Genomic DNA, 12,222 nt, shown 5'->3' with positions numbered 1-12,222 from the left:
TTTACTTTTATTTATCATTAATCACTTCTAACTAAGTAAAATGTAAAATGTGAGGTTTTTTGTTTTAACTTTGTTTGCCCAAGGCTTCTGGACAAAAGCACTCTGAGTTCTTTCGAAGATGACTAACTGTCACAGACACTGGCTTCATTGTCCAAAGAAAACTGTCAGATGCCAGAGACAGGTGCTCTTGGCTAACATCTGTTTTTCAATGTTTACCTCAAGGCATCTCAAAAGCTCTCCATGCTTCCCCTACAAGAACCACAATTAGTTAGATGTTTATCTTCCTTCTAGACTGGGTTTCTCGGAGTGGTAGAAGGAATAACAACAACTACAACCAGCTCAGGATCAATCATGATAAATGTAAACAACAATACATTCAAGTAGAATGAAATGAAAATAAAATCTGCTAGCAAGATACTGTAAAAATAAAGGTTTCTTATTTAGCTGGCTCCCAGATGTTTTCTTACCTGTTAAAGGAAAGATTGATTGTTTGTAGTTTTGTCAGTGATGACATCTCTTCAGGCAAAGAACTTAAAAAATTATTCCTAAATTGGAAATCAAAATAGGACTTTTAAAACTTGAAAACTTTAACAAGTTTAAATCCCAGGAGGAATAAAAAAACTCATGTGTGTTTGTCAATTCTTATTAATCTGATCATCTTAGAGATGCCCCTAAGAAGTGTGACTCGGTGTGTTAGGAACAGAAGTCACTCTCCTGCATCCTTCTTTCCCTGCATCTTCCTTTTCCTGTCAGCAGAAGCTGTGCTGAACAGCCCACAGATGTCCTACTCTTTCTTCCAGTCTTTCTGCTGTCACACATGAAAGCAGACTTAGTCCTTTAGTAGAGCCTTCAAGACAGTTACAAAGAGAGACATATACACAAAAGCCTGGGACACAACAACAATAACACCCAGACAGCAGCCACAGGGACTTCCCTTCCCTCTGTTCCATCAGCTTTTAGATTCTGACACCTCAGAGCAGAAAAGCACCACACTTAGTGCAGGCAGATCCTCCTGCCTCAACTATACTTCATGCCAACTAAAAGTACTCCTGCTAACAACAGGAAGCAGTAGAAAAAGTGCAGGCAATACAAACACAGTTGACAACAGACACGATGTTAAGACCCAAAGACAAATGCTTAGTAACCCTGAGACACTTGGTGTCACTCTACGAGCTGTCAGCTTCTCACTGCATTTGTTTAAATCAAGCTTGCTAGGATTCCCAGAGAGTGTAAGGCAGGCTCTATCTCTGCTCCAGTCAGGGTTCTTCTGCTTGGCTTCTGTCTATTTAAAGTCCCAGTGGGAAGTAAGCAGGCTCCTCAAGGGCCTTGTGTAACTGTAGAGCAGCAGAGGGGAATGCTGGTCTGGAATACGTTATCTACTTCAGGAACAAAGAACACGAAAGAGATGTTTTCCACGTATTAACTGTCATTTCACTTAGGCATGAATTTAAAGAATATGTTAATTAAAAATATCTTAGATAATTTTATCTCATTATAAACTACTTACAATGACCAGACTGGTTAAAATACCTAAGTAACTTAATTTTGTATTTCTCCTAATATAGTTAGTACACTGAAGACCAGGTTCCAAACTCACCAATGAAAATACAATATAAAAACTCAAACATTAATCACAACTTTTAAGGTGTCAAGTAACAGCATTGTCAAGTACCTTAAATCTAAAAATGTCAATTTCTGAAGCAAGCATAACTCTTGGGATACAAAGGAAAGCTTGTTAAAACTGAGGTTGACATCTGATACCATCTCCTTCAGCTCAGTAATTCTGAAACAAAAACAATTTTAAATGTTAGTACTAATTCAAAACTGAAACAATCATAGGAGAAAGAACAACATCCCTTCTGCTTGCCATGACTTTTAGGATCTCAGTTCCTCAAAAAAAATTTCAGAGACTGGCTGTGTAAAACGAAAATTAAAAAACAAACAAAAACCTTACCTTGATCAGTCCAAGGCTTCAATCTGACAGTTAATGGAAAGTGAAGTTTAATTTTAAAAAAACCCACTGATTATGTATTTAACCTAATTATGACACAAAAGAGAAAAATCAGACCTAGGTGGCTACGATAATATTTTATCCTGACAGTGAACTGAATTCATAAAACGCACTGTTAGACACTAATAATACATCATTTCAGAGAGCACAACATACTACTTACATGTAGGTACTCCTTTAGAAGACCCAATTTTGATTCCCAGTACCTATGTGGTGGCCCACAACCATCTGTCATTTTAGTTTCAAAGCATCCAACACCCTCTTCTGTCCTCCACAGGTACCAGACATTCAAGTGATTCCAGGCAAAAGACCCATACACATAAAATAATATTTTTTTAATTTGACATACTCACTTTTTAGTAATATTTGTTATGTGAATGATCATTAAATACAATTGTGGTCACACCCCTCAACACAGTAATTTTTCTGGAAATTTAGCCTAAAGAAACAGTATGTTTTATTTACTGCTATAAGTAATTAACCTAGTACATAGCTAAGTTAGAGTTTAAAAGCATTACTTATGAAACAGGGAAATAAAAAAAAAAGAAATTGAGAAATACATATGATAAATAAAGCATTCAAAAAACAAATACACATAAAATTCCAAATAGCTTAAAATAAATGTCACTTCGTTAACATCTGTATCAGTGGTAAGACTATACACCATGTCTTTCCATTTCATCCAGTATCTTATGAATATTCATTATGAATTATAAATTTCAAAGCTAAGAGAGGGAGAGTGGATTAGAAGCACTCTAGAGCAAAGTACTCTGTGCTGTCTTCTTTGGTTTTTCTAAGCTGCTGTTTAAAAAATGGAGCATCTCTGGTAAGAGAATAGCACACTGCATAAGAACTAGACAGGAATAAAATAGGAAGTAAACCCTAAGTAAGTGACTAGAGTGAAGCCAGGAGCATCTCTTGCAGATCTCCACCTTTATTCCATTAGCTAGTAAAGTATGATGTTACTTTGTAGACACATGGGCACCTAAGGAAACACAGACAGAAAAAGACAAAACAAAAGCAGCTGCAAAGGCTGATGTAGCAAAAAAATTGAATGGCTTTTATAGAACTGCCCAGATTTTCAGATGTTTAAAAGGGCAAACTATAAAATGTGTCTTATTTACAGAGAAAACTAGGAATGTGGGTCTTGAAGCAAGATAGCCCACTACAAAAGGAGACCTGTCCATCTTCTAGTTCATTTTATTGAAGGGCTAGAAGAATATCTGACTTGATCTCAGATACCCATGGTGTGTTTGGGCAGACCTGGGTCACACTGGCTAACAGAGACACCGCACACAAAGCTGTACTGCTGAGCCTCCAAGTGAAACTACTCTTCCCTGCTGTGGGCCTAGTACTGGGTGGTCTCTCATGAATCTCCCTGTCATACCTCATTATACAAAACTATTAATTTTAGAGTTAATGATTCTAACACCCATTTCTCAAGTTTACAACATAAAGTAGGGAGTTTTAAGACCTGTGCATCTCACAGAGCAGTGGAACCACAGTTTGCAGCCCCCCTTTAACATTAACAGTTTAGGAAACTAATACCCACTTTCAAAGATGCAACTGACAAAAACAAGGCCAACCTGACAAGTGCATCATCAGGAGATCCTACCTTTTTGGAATTTCACATAGCTGATTCTTACTGAAGTTGACGGAAGTGATGATATTGCTTTTTGTGGCATCAAATATGTCATCAGGAATCAAGGTTGCTTGTTTATCACTAAGTAAAAAGTGGTCAAAAAAAATAAAACATCAGCAGTCCCAAAAATATGTAATCACTATTCCCTATTTCTAAAGGCCTTTACAGATTTTACCAAAATGTTTAAGGTAGTTGATGAAGTTCTGTGAGGTCAGTATGCTCTGCTCATGCTCAGTCACATGAACAAAAACAGATGCACTTTGAAAATTCAGAAACTGAAGAGAATACATGGTCCATTTCTCTACCTGTGATTGGAGCTAAATCTGATTTTAAAACCAAGCTTTCCTTAAAAATTTGTTAACATCTGTCAGCTTTAATGATTGGAGGATAACAAGTACAACACTATATAAATTAGTTTCATGTCATCATCTGCATGCCTCTTGTTCCTCTAGTGTCTGGTAGGAGACACATTAGGAGACAGGCTGACCTAACTATTCATACTGCCACACTGAGGAGCTTTGCAGTTTGTCCCTGTTCTGGGATTAGAATCTGAAAAGTAGCCTTTGATATTTATGCCACAGCTTGTGCAAATATATATATATATCAATGCCATATGATCAGAGGAATACAGAATAGGTACAGGTGGACTCAACCTCTGTTAGTGTGGCTTAGTAGTTGCTACACACAAAGGGTGGAGTAAGAATAATGTGAATGGAGATCTTCACTGTTGAGAGGGTGAGTAGCCATAGGACAACTTATAGAGCCTTTAAAGAATAGTTACTGGTCAAAAAACAGTGTGAACAAAGGGCTGGCAGCATTGCTCACCCTCACTGCTGTTGCTTCACACATCACTCTAGAGGCACCTGACAAAACACTGCCGCCTCTGCAGGGTTAGCCAGCTTCTTTCCCTCATCTGATACATTTCCACAATACATAGGAACTTAAATGTTTTCCCTTACTCTGTTCATAGACACTGTCAGTGCTCCACTGTTACTGTGTTCCCAGAATGCAGTACAACTATGAGACACTATCTCAGTTCCATTCACAAACATGAATGGAACTGCCTCTCAAACTGCTTGTTAGTCAAGCTTTTCATTAACTAAATGATAGTTTCTTATTTAACAGACTCGCCCTCAAACATAAAATTTCCTCTAAATACTAGTTAGTGAATTTGAGAACTTAAATACCAAATTGTCACTCATATTCTTGTAATAAAATCTTACCATAAGATGTGAACATTAATCCACCTGTCTCTCTTTTTGCAACCGATAATTGTTTTGAGTCAAATATTCTTGTAGGGGAGGCTAAACAGGAACAAAGAGAAAGGACCCCAGCAGTCACTTGCCTCCCAGACACTATCCAGAAAGATGAAGCACTGCCTTTATACCTAAGCCCACCTCATTTCCAATGAGGACAACTCTGTGTCCTTTAATAAAAACTACAAAAAACAGAGGGCTGAAGAGATGGATCAGTAGTTAAGGGCACTGGCTGCTCTTCTAGAGGACCCAAGTGGAGCTGGAGAGCTCCCGCCAAGGCCCGGTGTCTGGCTATTGGCCAATCAGCATTTTATTTATCAATCAATTACAGTAACATATATTTATAGCATATAGGACATTCCACAGCACTTTTCCTTTTTGTTTTTTTTTGTTTTTTTGGTTTTTTGGTTTTTTCGAGACAGGGTTTCTCTGTGTAGCTTTGCGCCTTTCCTGGGACTCACTTGGTAGCCCAGGCTGGCCTCGAACTCACAGAGATCCGCCCGGTTCTTTTTGGTTTTTTTAAAAAGGAAGATTTTAACTTTAACATAGTAAAATCACTTATAACAAAACAATTATCAAGTAAGAATTATAGTTATAATATCTAGTCTATTTATAAAATTTAGTTTATTTGTATTTGGTAGAATTAAAGAAGATATCTATTTTATATTTATGAGTTTAAGGTTTTATATTTAACTTATCTTTATCATAACTAAGGAAATTATAACTATTTAGTCTTTAACTACATTAAAGACCTCAGAAGGGTATACTATTACCTGAGAAATGGGAGAAGGATGTAAGCAACTTTTGGGAGTCTTGTGAGAGTAGACAGAGACAGCTGGCAGCCTGGACAGTCATCTAAAGTTCTTTTGTCAAGTTGGGGCATCTGTCTTTAGCTTACAGGCCTAGAGTCTCTCAGTCATGTTTTGTGTGTGTGTGTGTTGTAGAATGTCTGGCAGTTTCCTCTGCAAAGCAGAAACCTGAAGGACCATTTTGTCAAGTAAAGTTTAGTGGTCACCTTTTTATGGGTCCTGTATGTCCAATTGATCAAGCAGTCTAGGCAAGAACACTTTTTTGCCCAAATAGCTATTTTTGTTAAGAAGAAGATAAGACGATTAAAATATATATATATTGTATATATATATAGTGTGTCTTTAAGTAAATTGGTGCTGTTAGGAGCAGCCATGTCTCATTGTCCAGAAAGTCTAAAATTTTTAAAGCATTTTAAATGTTATATTTTGTACATTTTTGAAGTATTTGAAGACTACCTATTTATCTGGAATATATCTATGTATACCTAGAAAACTTAACATGACTATAAGTTTGACTATCATAGAAGACTAATTATTAATTTATATTTTTAAAATATCCATTACAATCTAAATGAGTTACATAAACATAATACCTCAAACAAGAGTAGAAATATACATACAGTATAACAAAATTAACTTTAAGTATCAATAAACTAAAATCCATAGCAATGTAAAACATTTTTAAACAAGTTGTTGCTCTTTAAAAGTAGGTTCAACAATCTACCCTTTTTATCCTATCATATCTATATCCTATATATCTATATCACCCAAGTGTGATTTCCAGAACCTACATGGTGGCTTACAACCTTCTATACCTCCAGTTCTAGGAGATCTGACACCTCTTTTGGTCTCTTCAAGCACCCAAGCATATATTTGGTGTACAGACATACATGAAGGTGAAACATCCATGCACACAAAATAAAATACATGCTTGCTATGGAACAATCTCTGTACACTGTAAATATGTATTACTCTCATTGGTTAATAAAGAACTGACTGGACTAGAGCTAGGGAAGAAAAACTGGGAGCCCAGACTAGGAGAATTCTGGGAAGAAGGGCAGAAGAGGAAGAGTCACCAAGAGACACAGAGGAAGCAAGACATGCTGGTGGACAGGTAAGGCCACAAGCGATGTGGCAAAACACAGATTCATAAAAATGGGTTAATTTAAATTTTAAGAGCTGGCAGGAGATAAGCCTAAGCTATCGGCCAAGCATTTATAATTAATATTAAGTCTCTGCATGGTTATTTGGGAACTCGCTGGTAAGACAGAAAAGACCACCTACAAAACCCCCCAAACATCTGGCACCTACATCCACATAAGACATGAGAAAGGTTTTAAACACAAAAATGGAGTAAAACATGGCTTCCTAGCCTCATGTCTCTGATGCTTGCCATGGTACAGAGACGCGTCTCCCAGGCACTGCTCGCAGGTGCCAGTTCGAGCACTGCCAGGGTGAGCCCTGCCAGCATGCCATGAATTAAGCCACATGGTGGATTTAAGTTTTGCTCATGCAGACAGCAAAGACTACAGATATATAGTAAAGACAGATCCAGATGGAAAAAAGCCTCTGAACAACTTACAGTGTGTTCAAAAATATACATAGGCATAGTATACAGTCACAGATTAAGAAAGTATAGTTTTAAAATGATAAAAGTCCTTAAAAGGGGAATAAAGTAATATATTGAAAAAGCCACATAAAGACTGAAAAATACACAAAAGAGTCTTAGTACTGTATATCATTGTGTTGTCTTTGAATTTTTTGACTGCAGAGGAAGGAGTGATAAAGGCTAAGAGACACTGAATTATAAAAGCTGCTGGATTAAACCAACCCATATATTTTAAAAATGTCTTGACTTCAAAATGGAAGTCAAAAGATATGTTTAATTAGGGAAGAGGTTATGCTTTTATTTCCATAGGAAATGAAAGGCTGTGGATTCATTCAAAGTTAAAGATGATCAGGTTTGATCAAGGAAGATCCTCTGAAAATCCTGACTACAAACATACAGAAATAAACCAAAGAACTACAAGACATGTGATGTAGATTTTATCTTCTCAAATATAAAACAAAAAAATCATCTTTGGCTGACTTGTTTACAATGCAGTCTACACTTGTATTAATGCAGATATGTACATTACCTTTAAAAGTTTAAGAATTTTCAGAACAAGGGGAGCAGACACCAATAAAAACAGATGGCCCAGGTGATCCAGCATCCAGAACAGCTTCAAGGCTACTGGCTGAGATGATCTAACCTCAGAGAATACTCCAGCCAAGACTTAACAATTATCCTGATTTTCTCAAGGTTCCTCCCTTCAACAACAGGAAGCAGTCTAGAAAAGACACCTACATTTCTAAAAGGTGGGTTATGGATATTTGTTATCATTTAAGTGGGGTTGGTCACAAGTTGTTATTGGTCATAGTATAAAAAAAAAGAAAAAGCCAAACTAAAGAGTTAAATTCAAAGATCTCTTGTGAAAGGAAAAAAGGGGGATATAATGTAGAAATGATGAGATAAAAGGGTAGATTATTGAATCTACATTAATAAAAAACATTAATCTCAAAAAAAAACATTAATCTCAAAATATTTTACATTGGTATGGATTTTGGTTTATTGATACAAATTCAAGGTTAATTTTATTATGCTATATGTATGTTTCTATTCTTGTTTAGGGTATTGTGTTTATGCAGCTCATTTAAAAATATAATGTATAATTAAGAAATATAGATTAATACTCATCTAATAGTCAAACTTATAGTCATATTAGGTATGTTTTCAAGGTCATACACAGATATATTTAGATAAATAGATGGTCTTCAAACACTTCAAAGACCTACAGAATATGGCGTTTAGTATGTTTAATAACCTAAGGCTTTTCATGACAGTGAGACAGACACATTTGCTCCTGGCAGCACCAATGTATTCTAGAGAAGATGATGGGCATCGAAGAACCTCCATATGGAGTTTCTTTTCTTTATGGCAAAAGCTAGCCATGTGGACAAAGAAACTGCCCTTGCCTCAACTGCTAACAGTATACTGTCCAAACTGGACCAGCAGGATAGGCAGGATAACCAAACTACGGACTCTGGGAAGAAGAAGGGCAGAGTCAGAGGAGATGCCAGCCAGATGCAAAGGAAGCAGAACGTGTAGAAAATGAGATAACATGCCATGAGCCAAGTGGCAGAGGGTAGATAAGAAATATAGGTCAGTTTAAATGCAAAAGTTAGGTAGTAACAAGCCTGAGCTATTGGTGGAGCATTTATAATTAATATTAAGACTCTGTGTTGGTTATTTGGAAACTGGTGGGTGGAAAAGAAAGTCTGCCTCCATATTCTAAAATAACTTTTTTAGTAAGGCCCAGGGAACAAGTTCTTTCTCCTCAGTGTGCCCTCCTTTAATTTCACTGCACTAGTATAACATCCTCCTTCCTGAAGTACCTCTCCCCAGATACCCAGCCGCTCCACCTCCTTCCCACAATACCTCTCCCCAGATACCCAGTCACTCCACCTCCTTCCCACAATACCTCTCTCTAGATACCCAGTCACTCCACCTCCTTCCCACAATACCTCTCTCCAGATACCCAGTCACTCCACCTCCTTCCCACAATACCTCTCTCTAGATACCCAGTCACTCCACCTCCTTCCCACAATACCTCTCTAGATACCCAGGCACTCTACCTCCTTCCCACAATATCTCTCCCCAGATACCCAGTCACTCCACCTCCTTCCCACAATACCTCTCTCTAGATACCCAGGCACTCTACCTCCTTCCCACAATACCTCTCCCCAGATATCCAGTCACTCCACCTCCTTCCCACAATACCTCTCTCTAGATACCCAGGCACTCCACCTCCTTCCCACAATACCTCTCTCTAGATACCCAGGCACTCTACCTCCTCCTCACAATACCTCTCCCCAGATATCCAGGCACTCTACCTCTTTCCTGCAATACCTCTCCACAGATACCCAGGCACTACACCTCCTTCCCACAATACCTCTCCCTGGATACTCAGGTACTCTACCTCTCTGAGTCAAGTTCCATTTTGAGCCTACTTTTAAATTCTTCTAAGGAACCTGCAAAGGGGAATCTGCTCTCATGACTATCTTATCCTTACTAGTTGTCCTTTCTCTGAAGGACTCTTTCTTAAGTTTCCTATGGGCCTTGCAATGCTGTGCAGATGGACTACATAGCTGTACTTAATAGCTTTAGTGTGACCACAGCAGGGACACTGACTACATCTTCAATGCTATGCAGATGGTCTGTGTGATGGTTTGAATGAGAATGGCCTCCATAAAGTCATATATTTGAATGCTTGGTCCACAGTTGGTGGAATTGTTTGAGAAGGATTAGGAGGTATGAACTTATTGGAAAAGGTATATCACTGGGGATATGCTTTGAAGTTTCAAAAGCCTACACCATTCCAGTTAGCTCTGTCTCCCTCTGCTTCATGCTGTTCTAGCACTATGCCTGCCTGCTTGCTGCCATGCTACCTGTCATGATGGTAGCAGACTCTAACTCTCTGAAACTATGAACATAACCATGAGCCCCAAATTAAATGCTCTGTTTTATAAGTAGCCTTGGTCATGTTGTCTTGTCATAGCAAAAGAATGGTAACTAAGACAGACTGCATACCTATAGTCTAGCAGCTTTAGTGTGACTATAGCATGGACATTGACTCTGGATTCACTTGGTAGCGTCATGGCAGTCTTAGGAACAGAATCACTTTGACTGGTCCCATCATCTGGAAAAGAAAAGTTATATAAAGTGAACATTACTATTACAAAGCCATCTTTAAATTGTTAATAATATAAAAGAAACGTGTCCATGATTTCTAGATAGATAGATATTATAGTAACTCCTGGAACTGGAGTTACAGACAGATGGGAGCTGCCATGTGGGTGCCAGGAACTGAACCCAGGTCCTCTGGAAGAGCAGCCAGTGCTGTTAACTGCTGAGCCATCTCTCTAGCCCCAATAGTCATATATTTTTACTCTCAATAACTCAGACCTCATTTAAGAATATATTAATAAAAAAATAAAGTACTGCAGGGTGGCTTCAAATGCTGTCCACCCATATCATCCAAAATCATCCCACTTTAGGGAAATTTAGCTATTTCTTTAGAAAGAATCTTTGTAACTACAGCATCTAATAAGAAATCCTTTTTCTTCAGCAAAATATGGCACAGTGGAAGGACCCTGTCAACATCAGAAAAACACTGTTTCCTTCAAATGTCTACCAGATAATATACTTATCTTTTCATTAAGGATACAATAAAGGTAATTATTTCCAATCATTTAAAATCTGGCAATTTGTACAATGAAGCTTTTGGATATTATACCACTATGATTTCATAGGCAAATGCCAAGGTGTTTTCCTGACATGCACATATACTCACACATTCCACTATCTTACTAAGCAGAAACCGACAGCCATCCTACAGCAAAAGCAACAAAAGCCACTGAAGCAGCAGCAAAACAGAAGCCTACACACGTAAAGGCATGGTTCTGTTGGGGCTGGAAAGGTGGTTCGGTGGTTAAGAAATGGTTTCATTAAGACTTGAAGATTAAGGATGGGATGTCCCAGAGTTCACTCATATGAGTAATAGGCAAAGGAAAGCAAAAGCAGGAGGCTGTGGGAGTGGAGGCTGCAATCCCAGAGCTTTCCAGAGCCCAGGCCACACTCAGTTGCATGGAAAATTGGAGGCCTGCCTATACAAGGAGACCCCATTTCAAACAAACAAACAAACCAACAAAAAACAGCTAACCCAGATGGTACAGATGTTTAACGCCCCCAGAGTTGGAGGCAGGTGCTTTCTGTGGGTTCAAAGTCAGCTTGAGCTACATAGTGAGAACAAATAAACAACATAAAACACACACAACAACCCAAAGAATTAACAGTGTCACTGACCTTGTGTCAGTCCTGAGTCGTCCTATGAACACTTGTGGAATATGCTAGACAAGCAAGTGCATTTCTCTTGCATTAACTGTATCAGTTACCCATTAATCAAGAATTAAAAGGTATGTATGTACATTACTGTGAATCAACGGTATCTACTTTGAGAAAATGGTTATGCCCCATGCAAACACAACATGAATACTTTACTCGTAAAAACAGAACAAATGACAGCATCAACAGAAATAAAAAGACACCAAGAGAAGCATTAGTATTAATTAAGTGCTTTGTTATTTAGAACTTCCCTAGCAGCTTGGTCATATTCCTTTATAACTTTAATTTTTTTTTTAATTTCAATTTTTATGTGTATGCATGTTGTGCCTGCATGTAGTACTATCAGAGTTCAGAAGAGGGCATCAGATCCCCTGGAACTAGAATTACACAGTTGTGAGCCATCATGTGAGTGCCTAGAATTGTACCCTTATCCTCTGGAAAAGCAGTCAGTGCTCTTAACCACTGAGCCATCTTTCCAGCTCCTGGTCATATGACTGTAAAAAATATGTAATGTATTGACAAAATTACATGAGAAGGCATAATATTAAATCATTAAGAAA

At 37.9% G+C, this 12,222-nt stretch overlaps 1 protein-coding gene across 8 annotated transcripts in view; it reads right to left on the bottom strand.

The window, feature by feature from the left end:
* Window positions 1–12,222, bottom strand: part of Lrrc40 (leucine rich repeat containing 40) — a 69,688-nt gene that overhangs the window by 33,163 nt on the left and 24,303 nt on the right. For all 8 annotated transcript variants that reach the window (XR_013052459.1, XR_013052460.1, XR_013052461.1 and 5 more), the window contains 4 exons: window positions 10,349–10,457; window positions 3,627–3,734; window positions 1,673–1,783; window positions 468–545 (listed from right to left, as the gene is read on the bottom strand). Coding sequence is in view for 4 of the 8 variants with exons in the window: in XM_042280209.2 (XP_042136143.1) it covers window positions 468–545; window positions 1,673–1,783; window positions 3,627–3,734; window positions 10,349–10,457 (406 nt within the window). In the remaining 4 variants the exon portion in view is untranslated. The remainder of the gene's footprint in view (window positions 1–467; window positions 546–1,672; window positions 1,784–3,626; window positions 3,735–10,348; window positions 10,458–12,222) is intronic.

Source organism: Peromyscus maniculatus, chromosome 6 (assembly GCF_049852395.1).
Source record: "Peromyscus maniculatus bairdii isolate BWxNUB_F1_BW_parent chromosome 6, HU_Pman_BW_mat_3.1, whole genome shotgun sequence".
Taxonomy (NCBI): domain Eukaryota; kingdom Metazoa; phylum Chordata; class Mammalia; order Rodentia; family Cricetidae; genus Peromyscus; species Peromyscus maniculatus.
This window is presented reverse-complemented; position numbering and strand designations above follow the sequence as displayed.